This window comes from Carassius gibelio, chromosome B3 (assembly GCF_023724105.1).
Source record: "Carassius gibelio isolate Cgi1373 ecotype wild population from Czech Republic chromosome B3, carGib1.2-hapl.c, whole genome shotgun sequence".
In the NCBI taxonomy this organism is placed as follows: Eukaryota; Metazoa; Chordata; class Actinopteri; order Cypriniformes; family Cyprinidae; genus Carassius; species Carassius gibelio.
This window is the reverse complement of record NC_068398.1, coordinates 21371833-21388680: the sequence shown is the minus strand read 5'-3', so window position 1 is coordinate 21388680 and position 16848 is coordinate 21371833. Positions and strand designations below refer to the sequence as shown.

Sequence of the window (16848 nt, the reverse complement as noted above, 5' to 3'; positions counted from 1 at the left end):
CTTTCCGCAGTTTAAATAAAATACCTTCTGATGTTCGTTTATGTTTATTTCATGCTATAACTAGTAAAGAGGAAGCAATGATGAGTCCGCATGCCACTTGAACTGAGGCACTACTGCGATCTGTCGCAACATATTAAAGAGCTACAAAATGGTATTTATTGTGTGAATTCTGTTTTATAAAAGAAAAACATCTGAAAGCTGAGACATTCATGGCTAAAGGAACCTGCTTTGTCTTATCTGTTGGCATGTTGTCAGTTTCCTCTTTGCTCCGCAATGTATTTTTCACTGCGTGAGAACATGATGTGTGGTGTGTAAGAGGCATGGCTTGTCAACCATAGCCACAGTAACTAAGGAGAGCAGCTTTTTGATTTAAGAACACGAATGGTTACATCCTTGTAAATGGCGTCCTGTACTGGCTCTGTCCTCACATTTTCATCTGCGACTTGAATGCTGTGATGGGGACTGTCTCAGCAGCAACAGTTGCCAGGGAAACCTCACCATAAGAACCTGTTGGGACGCTGTGCCAGAGTATGGGTGCACCAATATGTCGGATGACAACTGACATGGCGGTGCGCTCGCGTGTGGATCTTTGTACGTGTTGTTGGCTAACAAGGTTTGACAAACACAGGCACGGGGACCCACAAAGATGGCACCCTGGCTCTGACGGTGTTTGGCACATTAGTGCGAAGGCGTGTTGCCGCGGCAACAGGGTGTTGACACGGCACAGTCGCACTTCTCTGCACTGATAATGGGTGACATTCGGAGAACGAGCGTGTATCAGAAACCCTGTCTCTCTCTTACCTCTCTGTCTCTCTCTCTCTCTCTCGCTCTCTCATATCTCTTTCTCTGCAGAGAAGAACACTACCACCAGCCAAATCACATTCTGTCTGCATCTCGTGAAAACTGTCTCCAAGCCTTAAGCTCTAAGGGTTACATACAGTGATACCTCAAATACATGAGAAAAAAGATAAGACAAAAACAATTAACAAATCAATGCCACCAAGTTTCACAATTTCAGTTGCCAGTTTGTGTGCTATATATATATATATATATATATATATATATATATATATATATATATAAAATCAATTTCGAAGTGACTTCTGCTAAAATAACATTTTCGATAATTGTAACGAGTGTAATATTAGCTAATTATAATAACAATAACAATATAACAATTAAGATAACACTTGTTTTTGAAAAAAACTAAACAAAAATAAACTAGATAAAAACAAATCATGAAAGACACTTATTATCATAATAGTTTTGTTTTAAAAGAGCTCTATAAGTTTCTATAGTTGTCATTTATTTGTCCATTTTCATTAAAAAAAAAAAGAAAAAAAGTTTTCCAAACTCCAATCTCGTTCACTGAGTGGGTTTTCTCTTACCTTTCAAAAGCTGTCCTCCGTTCACTTTCAGCTCAAACAATAGTTCCGTCCACATGTCTGGACACAGTGTTCGCAATAATCCATTTTACCCCTGCAGTAATCAGAGTTTGTGCTCTGTCCTGAATCTTGTTGATTCACATTGCCAAAAAAGCAGGGTCCTGGTAAAGTTTTTGTCTTGTATAAAACAGAGGGGACAGACAATTGAGGAAGCCATTTTAAGGCCCAACCAATTCCTTGTTTGGAGGAGTAGTTGTTGTTTGAGGAGTAGTTTGTAATGCTTCAAGCAAATCGTTGTCACTGTCAGTACGTCCACTGCTATTCCAGCTTTACTGAAGGGATTATCAGCTGTAGCGACAATCACTTTTTACACAATTAAAAACAAACATTACTTCTAGGTTAAAACAAAGAGACCGACTAAAACCGCTATGCTTTTAACACTTGATGTTTTCCAATAATGATGATAGTAGTAGTAATGCAATGTCAACAGGAGCCTCTTTTTACTCAAGCTTTCTCAACAGACTTTCCTTAAACAACTCACTAAAAATATCTTTTCTCAGTATAGCAGCATGTAGATCAACGTTTACAGTGTTTTACTTTCTTTCCATTGCATTGCATACTATCATCATTATTGTCTTTTATAATTCTGTTGATAATGGTGATAACTGATATCGACCCAGTTTGGATCTCAAACGCCTGCGGAATCAAACAGTAGTGTGTTTATAATGTTAATTAAAATCACTTCTACTCAATGACCCTGTTAGTTATAGAACAATAAAGGGAAGCCTTTTGAGACTTAAAAAACAAAGCCAAAGTATCTAAAATCAAACGCAATTTTCAGAAGATCCATCCCTTTGCCTTCGTCTCCTCAGGATGCCCTTAAGTCCTGTGAGGGTGTACCAGTTTCAGACAGATTTTCGTTTTAATGCAGAGAAAGGAATTATCAGTGACAGAGCGCTACACCAGCAGCTGCTAATTCTTCAAAAGCCGTGGCTTTCAGTCAGAAAAATGTAAAGATTCTTCATAATTTATTTCTTTGAATGAAAATATATTTATATATCATGGATACTTTCATAGTTTATATATTCTCTTAAAATTTGTAAATCTTTCATTGTCTTTTTGCACTTTAAGTCCGTGTTTGTTTTCTTTTTTTCCCCTCAACTGTGAGAGCCTTTGAGAAAGGGGAGAATGTGAGTCCATCATCATCATGAAACATAAGCCCTCTACACAGTGCTGGTCTACTTATCCATGTTTCTTTCTTAGGACTGCGAACCTCTACAAAATTTTAATGATCCATTTTGTTATCTGAGCTTTACCGTTCTCAATACCATTTTCAGATGTGATTTTTCATTCTCAGCCACTGTCCATAAATACTTAAGGTTGTTCATGTATTTCTATATACACTTCCTACCTAACGGTGAGTATGGTTTTGATTTTCATAGCATCTTTGCTTTATTGATGGAGTTCTGTATTTGATGGTGTACAGTGTACACGTGGATCTTTTTGTCTTCTGAAATATGTCTGTACACATGCGTAGTGTGCAAAGATTTTGCTTTGGTGCAAGTTTGGCACATAATTATCAATCTTGCATTACAAAAAACATATCGATTTATAAGGTATTGGCAAGTGTTGTTTTGTTTGCTGATGTCTGATGACCCCCTTCATATGTGCGGATCAGAGAAATGCAAAGACTGATTTCAAACTGTGGTATGGTTGCCTGTCTTCCTTCTAGAAATTCCCTCCACTCTTTGCCAGCCTATTTACTTGGTAGCGATTTCACAGCTGTATCTTGTATTATTGTGTAGGTAATATTTCATACAATGCTGGGTCTGCCTTTCTCATTACTCTTGAGAACATGCCCATAGGGGTTGAACAGCCAATACCCTTCATCTGTTTCTGTCTCCCTGATACTCTTTCTCCATCTTTTATCTGTACATTTACCTTTCTCCCGCTCTCCCTTACTCTCTTTCTCAACTTCAGATCTGGGTTTCTTGGACATTCTCTTTGGAGCCGCTCTTGAAAAGCAATGGCTCAATCTGTGGGTTCTGCCCTTTACCCATCAGGCCTTTTAGTGACCAGTGGCTGCCAAGGGTTGGCAGAAGCACTGGAGAAGGCATGGAGCATGATGTACTACTTGCAGAGACTGGCACCTGTGTGCAAGAGATGGGGGCAGTTTGGGCAAGGGAGCAGGGCGAAGGGTTGTTGTTATTGTTTAGGCCTCCACCTGAGCCTCCGCCAAGGCCCAGACCCATCATGTTATTGTTGAAGTGATGGGGCTTGTAGTAATGGTTGAGATGCTCTGCTCGTGCAAGGTCTTGGAGGTTGATGATTTCGGGGAGGTGCATATGCAAGCTCTGTCCACCTCCGCCTGACCCTCCTTGTGGTACCGTGGATCCTCCTGAGATGCCGCTGCCACGGATGCCCGTTCCCGCTCCAATCTCATCTTCTACATTAATGATCTCGATGGCTCGTGTTGCCCCGTGGTGTTTGTGCAACTGATGCTGCTTTCTCAGCTTGTAAAACACCACCAGCATGACAGCAGCCATGAAGGTAATGGCCACGAAGCAACCAATGATGATCTTGGTGGTCTTCATCACATCATCCAGTCCAGAGGGATAGTTGGGCTCAGATATGGGGACAATGAAAGTGGGTTTGGTTGCTCGGGGAGAAGACGATGAGCCAAGGATTGAGAGAGAAGAGGCAGTAGTGGGGACAACTTTATGCCAGAGGTGCCCGGAAGGTGTAGGCCCAGGAATATGGATGAAGGTCTCGTTGAAGACACGCAATGCAGATTCTTCATCTCCCGTAGACTCCACAGTTTCTACAGTGACAGTGGTGAAGTAGGTGTAGTTGACACTGACGTCTGCTGCAGTCACATTCAGGACAGCGGTTGCTGTTGTGTTCCCAGCTGAGTTGGTCACCATGCAGGTGTACTGGCCGGTGTCACGCAGAGTTACGTTGGTGAAATTCAGTGTGCCATCATGCAAAACGGAAATCCTGACCTTATAGGAGCCATGGGTCATTAGGGTGCCGTTCGGAGTGATCCAGTTCACGGAGGTCATGGAGGTACCAGTGCGACACTTTAGCTCAGCAGCCATGCCCTCAGTCACATTGAGGTCAGTGGGTGGCTCCACAATGACGGGGGCATAGCAGGTAAAATGGCTCTGGTCTAACTCTCCTATGTACTTCCCCTTAAGGTAGGGTGGTGCGTGGCACCGCGCACAGCAAGTTGTGTTGCTCGGCACAGTTTCCTTCAGCCACCAGCTTAGCCAAAGCACATCGCAGTTGCACACCCATGGGTTGTGATTGAGGTGCACTCGCTCCAGCTTCTGCAGAGGTGTGAAAAGGTCATGGGGCAAAGAGTGCAGGGAATTGTGGGATAGGTTAAGCTCCTCTAGGTTCTTGAGATCATCGAACGCATTGCGCTCAATGACCGACATCTGAGAGTGCATGAGCCATAGTTTGCGCAAAGATTCCAGGCCTTGGAAGGATCCAGGTCTGATGATTTCCAGACGGTTCCCAGATAACTCTAGCTCCTCCAATCGCACCAAGGAAGTCAAATTAGGGATGTCCTTCAGGCCACACATACCCAGGTTCAGGTAGCGCAGGTTGATTAGTCCGACGAAGGCCGCGTCAGATATATAATCCAGCTTCTTGAGTTCGCCCAGGTCAAGACGCCGCAGCGAGGGGACACGGTGAAAGGCATAGCCTGGTAAAGTCTCAATGGGGTTATTTCGTAACCACAGTTCCCGCAGCTTGCTGAGGTACTCAAAAGCTTGTGATGGCACCAGAGTGAGGCGGTTGTCGAACAGTTCCAGAGTGTTGAGGTTTGGGAGGCCATTGAAAGCACCCACCTCTATCTGACGAATCTGGTTCTTGGAGAGCTGGAGAATCTCCAGGTGCCGCAAATGTTTGAATGTGTCTGATTTTATCACCTAAGTGAGAAAATTACAAGTACAAGTTTAGGATTAAAGTTATGTGTGATCTGTTTGTTCCTGTGAAGGATGATCATTTTAGAACATAAAAAGTCTAGAACATAGACAAAGAAATTATATTCATTTTCTGTTGTGCTTTACAGAAAAGTTGTTCTGCAAGTTGTTATCCGTCACTCTTAATGTTTGAAGAAAAACACATTAAAGGAATAGTTCATCCAAAAATAAAAACTGTGTCATTGTTTACTCAACCTCATGTTGTTCCAAAACCGCATGCTGTTATTTTTAATCAGTGAAACACAAAAGGGGAATTTTAGAAGAATCGTCAAGCATATTTTTTTTCAGGTCATAGTGACCTTTTTTTAATCTAAAAAACAAACAACAAAAAACTACAGAAAATCACTGTAAAATTAATCCATAGGACAGCTCTGTGCAAGGAACAGAAAAAAAGTTGCTGTTCACAGCAAATCTCCCCCTCCGCTGTAGCACTCAAATGTAATTCGACACATTTGAACTGGCATTTGAACCATGTTCAGTTCTGACACACAAACAAATGCTGTTTAGTGTCTGTGTTAAAGCTGATACAAGGGCACTGGACCATTTTAGAGAAAAAAATATAAGTGAATAATAAATTATTATGTCTGTTCTCGCACACCATTATCATATGGATTCAAAACAACAGATGGAATACTTTTATTGTGTTTCTGTTTGTTAGTTTGTTTTTGTATCTTAACAGAAATTGATATCATGAACAGATGACAAAAAAACTGCAAAAAGATTCCTCAAAAAGCTCTAATTTTCCAAAGAACAACATATAAGTTTTAAGCAACATGAAGGTGAGTAAATGATGACAGAATGCTCATGTTTGGGTGAACTGTCCCTTCAAAACCCAATGCAAAAAGGCCACACATAAATTGGCTTGCAACTGTAAATCTCAGTAATGGTGAAAACAGACATATTTTTAGAATGTGCTAAAACCTGATGAAAGAATAAATGAAAAGACTAGAGAATATTCACACGTCCTAAATGCTATGGGTTCTAAAACAATTTGTCTCTGTGCATTGGATGTAGCCAGAACTGCTTTTCTTGGGCAGCGAGAAGCTTCCTCCTGGCCTACTGCCACAATCCCCTCTGTATATAGAGCAGGGGAGGGGAGGAGGGTGTTAAACACACTGGGTTGGGGGTGTTGAAGAGGAGGGTGGGAACTGTCAGAGCTGCACTCTTGTGGTAAAATGCTATGGGAGAGAAAGAAGCCAAAGAATCTAGGATGCCTCCAGGTATTAAAACATTTTTAGATTTTTAATCATTTCAAGTGGGGCTCGAGGACACAACAAACCAAATCAGAATTTTTATGCTTAAATGGAGGCTTGATGAAAAGCATTATTATTATTCTTCAATTTTAATAAGCTTGTTTTTGGTTAACACTTTCACTGTCGGGGTAAACAGTGTATTTGCTGTTATCTTTTTCATCTTGGGAATAAATCTAAACCTTCACACTCAAAGTAGGTCATATTAACACCTGACTTCACTCTAAAACTTTAAAGGGTTAGTTCAGCCAAATATTAAAATTATGTCATTAATAACTTACCCTCATTTTGTTCTAACCCATAAGACATCCGTTTATCTTTCACCAAATCGAACTGAATCATTTTAAATGGTTCGCGTCTCCAATACGCATTAATCCACAAATGACTTAAGCTGTTAACTTTTTTAATGTGGCTGACACTCCCTCTGAGTTCAAACAAACCAATATCTCGGAGTAATGCATGTACTCAAACAGTACACTGACTTAACTGCTGTGAAGAGAGAATTGAAGATGAACACCGAGCCGAGCCAGATAACGAACAATAGACTGACTCGTTCACGAGTCAAGAACCGGTTGCAACGGTTTTCGGATCACCAGTAATTCTCTCGGACAGTTCGATTCAATAAACCGGTTGAAGAAAATGGTTCACCGGTTCTTTTGCGCTCGACGTAATGCCATCATTGGCGATGATTGCCCTTGATTCAAGCCTTCGGTTTACCCGCGCTCATAACACTAGCACAGAATCAGTTCAGAATCAATCACCAAAAGAATCAGTTCAGTTCAGGTCTTACGGGTTTGCAACAACATGAGGGTAAGTTATTAATGACATAATTTTGATTTTTGGGTAAACTATCCCTTTAATATTTGAGCAAGGCTGAGCCATTTGTGTTTAACACAACTTAGTTTAACAAGCAACATTAGTGAAAACGACACTCAATAAATCTAAGAAACAAACAAACATAAACATCCTCTCCCAAAGCCGGATGGGAAATAAAGTTGAGGTCAGTATTTACCTGTATTGAGTTCTCTTGTAAGTTGAGGTATCGTGTGTTGTTTGATATACTGTCGGGCACCTCTTCTAAGTTTCGTTTTGTGCAGATCACTCGACTAGCTTGATTAGAACAACTGCACAGCGTGGGACAGGTGGAGGCGGCTCCGACTGCCTCTTGGCCTGGGAGGATGAGCCACAACAGCAGCTGAGCCAATAAGAGGAGGAGGGGGGAGGGACTAGGAAGGCTGGTCACCGTGGTGATGCGCATGGCAACTGGGTCATGACCCTTCCTGTGTTCCAAAGATGATGGTAGGCTGATTCCAATGTCTCCAGTACTGTCTCTTTAACTGTTGTAGAGTCCTCCCGCGATGGATGTCACTTCTGCATTTTTCAGTGGAAATATTCGGTCTCCTTAGTTGGTGGCGTGTTTTGTCTTTGTTTATTTTTTCATACAGATAGAATTACATACGTTGTGTTGTCTTTGCGTTAACAGGTCCTCTTATTTGATAGGCTTCTTTGTGACGAATGCATGGTTTACTGCAAAAAAAGAAACAAAGAAGAAAGCCATGTTTGTCATGTCAAATATTTCAGGTTCACATAATAGCTAAAATGCCACACAATAATAACTTGCAATCAAGTGAATGTTAATGCATTAAGCTGAAAGGGACAAAAATATTATAATAACATTTTTAGGGATGCAATCACTAATGACAAAGCCCCGCCTTCTGAAAGAGAGCCAGTCACTAATCTGTAAGGTCAGCACGTCACTGCAGCTGCTGTTAGAAGTCCCGTTTGTTATAGAAACAGTAAGCATTCTGTGACATGCACATGCACACTGTATGATATAGGGAAATAACCTTATTTTATAAGCAGCATTTAGGATACAGTTGTTGTCAGATTTCATTGGGGATTTCAAATATGAAATGTATTCATTAGCTTGGTGACCAGTTTTGGAGAATTTAATTTTTCCCCATTCAAAGAGATAGGAGCTGCGATTGCATGCCTTAGAGCCGTTTTAAAGATGGCTGCCGAGTGACATGACTTGCCTTAAAGGGACTTTGGCTACACTCACCTTTACCAGATTTGTGTGCGTAGCTCCCTTGTGCATTTCTACAATAATAATGCAAGTGTGAACTATGGTACTAATCTTTATGTCCATACTCTCTCATAGACTTGAGGGTCATGGGGTCTTAGAGTAGCATTAACTGGTGCAACGTGATTTGGCTGATGGATGGTTTATTCAACCTGAACCCCATGCAATGGGGCTTAACTACCTCAGGTTATTTAGACTCCAGTAACCTTATATAAGGGTATCTAATGAGACACAGGCCATTACTAATGATGATGGCCCTAATTATCATACTCTGACATGCCTGTTCATCTAACACAGGATTTTACACTCAGCACAGTGACATATTAGAGAGGAAGAGAGACAGGAGATGGAGAGAGAGAGAGAGAGAGAGAGAGAGAGAGTAGGGCAGAAGGCAGAAGGATGGAGAGATTATTAAACTGATAGATGACTGTACAGCTGCAGGGATAGAAGAGACTCATCAACACTAATAGATGAATACTGAGACAGAGAGAGAGATCCAAGAGAAATGTAAACGAGAGACAGACAGAAAGGAACAGATATAGAGAGAGGGAAATGTTAAGAGGATGAGATAGAGGGTGTGGAAAGAGAGGAGATGGAGAAACATTAAATATTAATAATTTCTTCCAGAGAGAGATGCATGGGGAAGGCTTAATAGAAAGGGATGGATATGAAACCGACAGAGAGATAGAAGGAGGAGAACGACAACATAGGTGCATCAAAAACAACAAGTGCACAAGAAAGATGGGAGAGATGCAGGCAAGACAACACAAGGGAATGAATATAAAACAGGTAGTTATAGAGAAAAGACATAACTGAACTGATGTTTGTGTGTGTATGCCGCTAATATGTTTGTGTGTGTAATATTAGTTTTGACAGTTAATGATGATACCAACACACACATACAAGCAGGTCTGTAACCCTAACCCTAACACACTGGGTCACGTTTACTAATAATCACATACAAGTATATTTATTTATGAGCACTGGAAAGGTTATCAGATCAAATTACGGAAGACAAAGTGTGTATGCACATACATTTGTGTTATTACATGTTATTTTTAGTTAGTTTTTAAAGGTCACATTAAACATTAAAAACTTTAGATTACTTCAAGACCCTGCAAAAATATCTGCCACAGATGATGTCACTCTATGGCTTTTCTTTTGAATAATGAAAGTAGAAGCATTCAAATTGTTGAAATCTAGGCCTATTATTTACTCCATATTGTATTGTTGAGTCAAGCAGTCTGATAGTCAAATGTCTTTCCATCTTCTAACAGTTTGCATGCATATGGATGAAAGGAACATTAAGTCTGCACCTGTCTTCACCTGTTAAGCCATTTTTCACTCTTTGCAAACGCTCTAAAGAGATATTTTCCCCTGAAGGGGATTTTCAAGAAATGTCAACTTTGTCATTCTTAATGATATAAAAACAATAAAAACTTTGTATAGAGGCTTAAACTACACATGACCAACTGCACTTTTAAAAACAAAACCAGACTGAGTTATAATGCACATTATATTGTTTAATGAAGTACTGTCACTTAGTTTATCAGTTTATTAAGAAATATTTTCTATAAAAACGCTTTGGCTTCACACATTTCCTGTTTCTATGGCCACCTGGATTCTGTGGAATGTATGTATGTGTGCTTAATATTTATCCTACATTTAAACAAAATATAAGTGTGAACTGAATTAATGAATCATGAGTTCTGCCTGAAAATGTTCACCTACTCTCTATAATAAGCACAAATATAAGGTGATGAACCCCCAGCTCAAACACACACACACAATCACACTCCAGTCAGGGGAACAAATGTGATGTCCCCTGCTGCTGCTTGACTGTGACCATAACCAGTGTTTTACTGTAAGCATTAGCATGCTGTTATGGGCAAAAGCCATTTGCAGAGCTGTCATGTAACAGGAAGCCATGCCCCAGGCCTTCTTCTACAAACACTGCAACTCAAGCATCACTAATACAGTCATAGCTACCTGCAGCATACCTGCCTCTCTTCTTCCATACTGCATCTGCTGCTAACTGGTGGCTAACCACAGTCACGATTACTGGACTATTATAGCCCCAAATGTGTTTTCAGCATCCTGGACCTTATGTGCAGTCTTTTCCACAATTTAAATAGAAGAAAACAACAATGCGGGAAATATTAATGATCAAATGTAAATGAAAACTGACAATGAAACTGAAGCTCCACACAGTTACCTTATGACAGTGGTTCTTAACCAGGCAGCCGGTTAAAAAAAAAAAAAAAACATATTTCTTTATTTCCCTCAATAACTATTGATGCTTATACAGTTTCAGACATACAGCTACTGCAACCACAAAATAAATTGTGGTTAATTAAACATATTGCATTAATTAGCCATGTTAATTTAATAAAAAAAAGTTTAAAAACAAGCAGTGTTATTACAATTACAGCAGAAATACTGGAAATATGTGTAAATAATACAGTATGTGGCCTTTAAATCAAAAAGGTTGCCCTGCCTTACAGATTGCTGGTGCAAACTAATAAACTAGTTTTTGATTAACAATTTACAAAAGTGACATAAAAGTGGTCCATTTAACTTGCACACTATATATAGAAAATGGTTTAAGATTTTTTTTTTTTTTTTTGAATCTGTTTCACGAAATTCATTCACAGACTGATGTGATTCTTGACTTCAGTCGCTGTGGTTCTCAGTTTATCAGCTCACTGGAGAAGATTCAGTAAATAGTGATTTCAATTTAGGCTTTTTTCTCTCACAGAGCTGTTGTATGACTTCAACGAACCTAAAATATATAAATACAAACAGAATCTGATTCATTAATGAAACCCGCTTTATAAATATGTGTGTAGCAGAAATCTACACTGCTGTAAATACCCCAAAATATACTGAAATGTATTTGAAATACATGTATTCATGCTAAGTATACTACAAACACATTTATATATTTATGTACTTAATAAAAATACCAGTTGTACTTTTGGTAAACTAAAGTGGTGTAATTAAAGTCTGCTAAATTGGAACAACTGATTTTCTGCCTAATGCTCTTTAATTGTGCGGAAGTAGTGCTGAAGTCCAACTGAAGATACACTGAAGGATATTTGATTGTGTTAAAGTGGAACTATTGCAAGAATACTTCAGGTACACTTTGAATAGCTTGCATTTAAACACAGATATTATTCAAAGATCATAATCCTCATCAATAGTAACATTAAAACACATTTTAGGATTAATATTAAGAAATGTGCATTGTGCAATAAAGAAATACTCCAAATAAAGTTGAACTACAATTTAAGATCAGTCAGTATAGGTCAATTATTATGTTTACTGAAGTATACTTAAGTATTTAAAGTATACTTGGAAAATTTTTTATGTCTTTTAAATAAATTATGGCTTAAGGGTTTTTTTTTTAGGTAGGATTTTTTCCTTTAAACAGACATTTAGAGATAAAGATTTATTTTATATTGTATCATTGTAATGTTGTTTACATTTACTGATTTCATGATAATAAGGTTTTGTATTATATACACTTCTAGCAAACGTACCAGCTCAATGAGGGCCAATGGGAAACACACCGTGCAAGCTTATGCATTTAACAGCGTGACTTAACCAGGTTACATCTGATCTTTAAAATGGATCATGTGCTCAGTCCCTGATGTTTGCAGAATCTCATCACACTCGTTCGTAACGTTGCATTTTGTGAGCCAAAAGAAAAGGGCAAGAGCGCTCACCATGAAGTAATTATTAAAACATCATCCTGGAAATTATGGTCACCTTATTTTATCTATCTGTGTTGTGTCATCTTCATGCATGATTGACAAGAGCTACAATTAGCTCAGCATGCTAACTGCCAATTAAATGGCTGTAATGGGAGATGGCATCTGCTGTGATGTTGACGGGAAATGGAGTCCAAAAATGTGAGTGATGACAGGAAATTGAGTCAGCTGTGAGCCTGTTGGGAAATGTGGTTTGAATGGTTGGTTCCCTTTGCACAAAATGTGTTTGAGGTGCACACGTGAGACGCCGTGATCCTGTTATGGTCACTGGCTCTCACTTACTCGAATTCTCAACCCACCTTGAGCCCTTTATCACATGCTTTGTGTCTCTCGGTCCATACCCGTGTTAAACCCCGCTGATTGCCTTTATTCTCTCTCCCTTTCCAGAACCCTCTCTCACACTCCTGTCTGTGTCCAGCTGGTGTGTAAATACGCCGTTGGCGTCTAAGCCTGATGAAAGGTTAACCTGCTGCACTGAAACATATTAACCCTTTAGCCTGGAGGATCTCAGTCTCACTCAGTTACCATGGTTCGCTTTCACTAAACTTTCTCTCGACAGTGATATCCTTTTCATATAGTACCTCTATCCCATAGTGCTTTTCTCACATAAATACGCACATATTTATAATTTAGGCTACTGGTGGATGAAAGTCTGCACTGCGCACATTTCATTAAAGATGAAATGTGAACATTTCAGTAATGAAATAATCAGTGCCCAGTGAAAAATAAATATACTTAAATGTATTTGAAATACATTTATTTTATGCTAAGTATACTACAAACACATTTACATATTTATGTACTTAATAAAAACACAGGGCAATTATATTTTTAGTATACTAAACTTTTTTACATAGAGTAGATTAAACTGGAACAACTAATTACAATCCTCATCAAAAGTGACCAGGCACGTGCACACATACCTGCCCTTTTTCTTCCTCAAGATTTTTTATTTTGTTTTATTTATTTATTTATTTTATAAATGAATATACGTATATATGTGTGTGTTTCAGTTTGCGCACAACTTTCCCTGTCAAACAAATAAAAAATCTAAATTTCAGGTATCAGAGTTCTGCCTTTCTCCCCAGTAAATATGTCAGTAAAAATGTCAATAGATTTGAACTTATTATGAAATAAATGTATTATATATATATATATATATATATATATATATATATATATATATATATCTTTGTTTTGGAACAAATATTTTAAGTGAACTGTTCTTGTGAACAAAACGTGTATTTTTTCAAATAAGCAGTACACATTATGCAATAAACAGTTGTTGAAAAAATTCCTGGATGTCCTACTACTTCTACTACAACAGTTCACAATGCACATTTCTTAATAATAAACCTAAAATGTGTTGATGAGGATTGTAGGATCTTTGATTAAAATCAATCTTTAAATGCAAGCTATTCAAAGTGTACCTGAAGTATTCTTGCAATAGTTCCACTTTAACACAATCAAATATCCTTCAGTGTATCTTCAGTTGGACTTCAGCACTACTTCTGCACAATTAAAGAGCATTAGGCACAAAATTAATTGTTCCAATTTAGCAGACTGTAATTACACCACTTTAGTTTACCAAAAGTACAACTGGTATTTTTATTAAGTACATAAATATATAAATGTGTTTGTAGTATACTTAGTATGAAACATACATTTATATTTATATATATTGATTTTGCACTAGGGTCAATATACATATGTTATAACATATGTAACACACACACACACACACACACACACACACGCATATATATATAGTACTGTTAATATTATATTACATAAAAGGCCTTCGAGTCCAAAAAGTTGTGAACCAATGCTTTAAGGTGTGAGAGGGAAAAAAAATGGCACACATTACCTTTAACCTCTCAACGATAATACTCACCCACGAACATGTCTTACTTTTAGCACGGATACTGTACACAGCCTCACATAGCAGTCGCAGAACGCTGCTTCCTCCAGAGGGAAAGTCCATTTTTAGGACAAGAAACTAGCATGAATTCTGGGGGCCTCTTTGATTGAGCTACAAACATTTTATTATATCAGCTGTAATAGAGAGGTGATGCTTCAGCATTACATTTAAGATCCCATCATGAACAATACACATACTGCGGCGAGAGAAGCGGTGTACATCTGAACATACTCCCCCCTGCACGTCTGCCAGCTGATGCGGAGAAAGAAAAAAAATGGCTATTCTATTTTTACTTCAGAGTTCAGTCCAGCAACCGTGTTTATTCCTTTTAGAGGGAGATGTTTGAGGTGGTACGCCACAGACAAGGGAGGGGGGCTAAAATAAGGGATTCTGCCGTGTAAGCGAAACCCCAGAGATAACCCATTCATCTGCTGTTATACAACAAAACATGTGGACCTATGATGAAAAATGGTAATTATTGGTCGGGCAGATTGCCATTGACAGATGCACTGGCACAACTACAATATGTATGTTGAGCTGTTATTGTTTCCCCTGTAATAAAATTTTGACAATTCATTTTAGTGGCTAACACACTGGGTGGCTGCACGATCTCAGCTGAGATAAGACTACTGCAGTTCGGAGTTTTTACAGACCGAGCATCAATAAAATGTTTGTGAATCACTGGAAACAGGCATGATGATATATAGAATAGCCTCTGGCATTCAGTGAGCAATATATCTAAAAATATCTGACCATCAAGTTATCTTGGTCTGAAAAGCTGAGATCAATGGTGCAAGTTACACAAAAGGCTGCTGATCCTCAGCGTTGCCATGATGCTAATGAAACATAACTAAATCCAATAACTGGGCCATACGTTCCTCACACAGAGCTGTACAGTGTGTTAACTAGGCTCAGCAGTCGGCTAAGTACCTTATCATCAGCACAGACAGTGAGCAAGCTAACATAAACTAGAGCAGCCGGGGAACGACTCTGATTATGAAAACATTACAGAAAAGAAAAACCATACATATTTAAATCTCTACTCAGCATACGGATGGATTTATTCGAAATGGCAGGCATTTACTATGTCTTCGCATGGAGTGGTAATTCCAAAATCGAAGTTAGTTAAAGGCAATCTGATGATTTTAGTATGTAATTGTAATTACGAAGACATGATGACCCTGACGTGACTTATAAAACTAATTTAACGCTTTATTAATAAAGACACCGATTAGAGATATCAGAGCACTGCCAAAGTGCTTCGACAACCTACAAAATTAGAACATTTCAAATGTTCTATGACATTTCAAATTATAATAACTATGGTATAAATATATGTCTAAGGTATCTTAAAGTCGAAGCATGCATGTAAATCTTTCATTATCAAATTGAGAATAAAAAACACACTGAGTCTGCATGAACGTCTTCGTGGTGCTAATAATATAGAAATGAAAAAAGCTGGGACTTGAGGATTAGACTCTGTGGTGTGAGTGGAGTTTCTAGTGGCACTTGCACATCCTCGATACTAATCTGCAGGTCAATTTTCTGACCAAAAATGACAGAGCACAAAACCCCAGCAGGGTGATTTTCCCCCAGATCTGCTCCTGGAGTAAATGTGCCTGATGTCCTTTACTGACAGACAGAAAGTTCACACTGCCTGTCACTCAAGATAACGGAAAGGAACTCATCTCTGTGTAAATGATTGAACTGTAAAAGGTGCGTATGTTTGTATCTAATGATTTCTAACTGTTTATTTTATTATATGAAAGAATAAAAGACAAAAAGATGTAGGCTATAAAAGCTTACTGCCTAAAGGTTAAGTCAGTGTGCACACTGGATGGAAGGACACGCACAAGTCTTCATTAAAACACATCCATCCACAAGTTTATAGATTCAGTATTCGTGAGCTAGACCGGGCTTATTAAAATAATGTAATCTTTAGTGTAGTTAATAATTGATACAATATTTCACAATATCAGCATTTCTGTACTGCATATCCAAAAATGTCCCTCAATACTTGACGCAGCGCATGCCTGTTTTTCTAGAAATCAAATGTCTCAATCCAGCTCGCAAGCTCAGGATGCAGGTGATTTTTTTTGCCTAAAAAATTTGTATAAATATATAAGCAGTAAACATTTAACTTTGCAACTTGGTATGCCTTAATGCCAAGTTGATATCAAGAACTGTGTTGCTAAATAAATATTTTATCCAGTGTTTGTAGCCTATTTCTAGGAAGAATTAAGCTCTGTTGTGCTAATGTAACGTGACGCGTAGCGATATTTTATTTTTAGGCAGTCACATGGGAGAGTGGCTGACATGTTTTTTTATTCTGTTGCTCCACTATGGGCAGCAAAAATGCATCTGTCAGTACTCAACCACAATAGGGTCTGTGTTACAATTCGTTTTTAACTTTCTCTCCATTATTTATCAATTCGGTAACCCCAAAG

General features: G+C 38.6%; 1 protein-coding gene across 1 annotated transcript; it reads right to left on the bottom strand.

Moving 5' to 3' along the window:
- Positions 1–1102: 1102 nt before the first annotated feature.
- LOC127953636 (leucine-rich repeat-containing protein 4B-like) lies at positions 1103–8133 on the bottom strand. The gene is made up of 2 exons (XM_052552873.1): positions 7637–8133; positions 1103–5320 (listed from the first exon to the last, which is right to left on the bottom strand). Exons 1-2 carry the CDS (start codon positions 7880–7882, stop codon positions 3362–3364), a joined length of 2205 nt encoding a protein of 734 aa, XP_052408833.1. The 5' UTR covers positions 7883–8133; the 3' UTR covers positions 1103–3361.
- Positions 8134–16848: the final 8715 nt, after the last annotated feature.

Excerpts from the sequence above, each read along its gene's own strand:
- LOC127953636 (XM_052552873.1), bottom strand. The coding sequence starts at position 7,882 with ATGCGCATCACCACGGTGACCAGCCTTCCTAGTCCCTCCCCCCTCCTC. Across the intron at positions 5,321-7,636 it reads TACAAGAGAACTCAATACAG|GTGATAAAATCAGACACATT; the intron begins GTAAATACTGAC and ends TTTCTCACTTAG.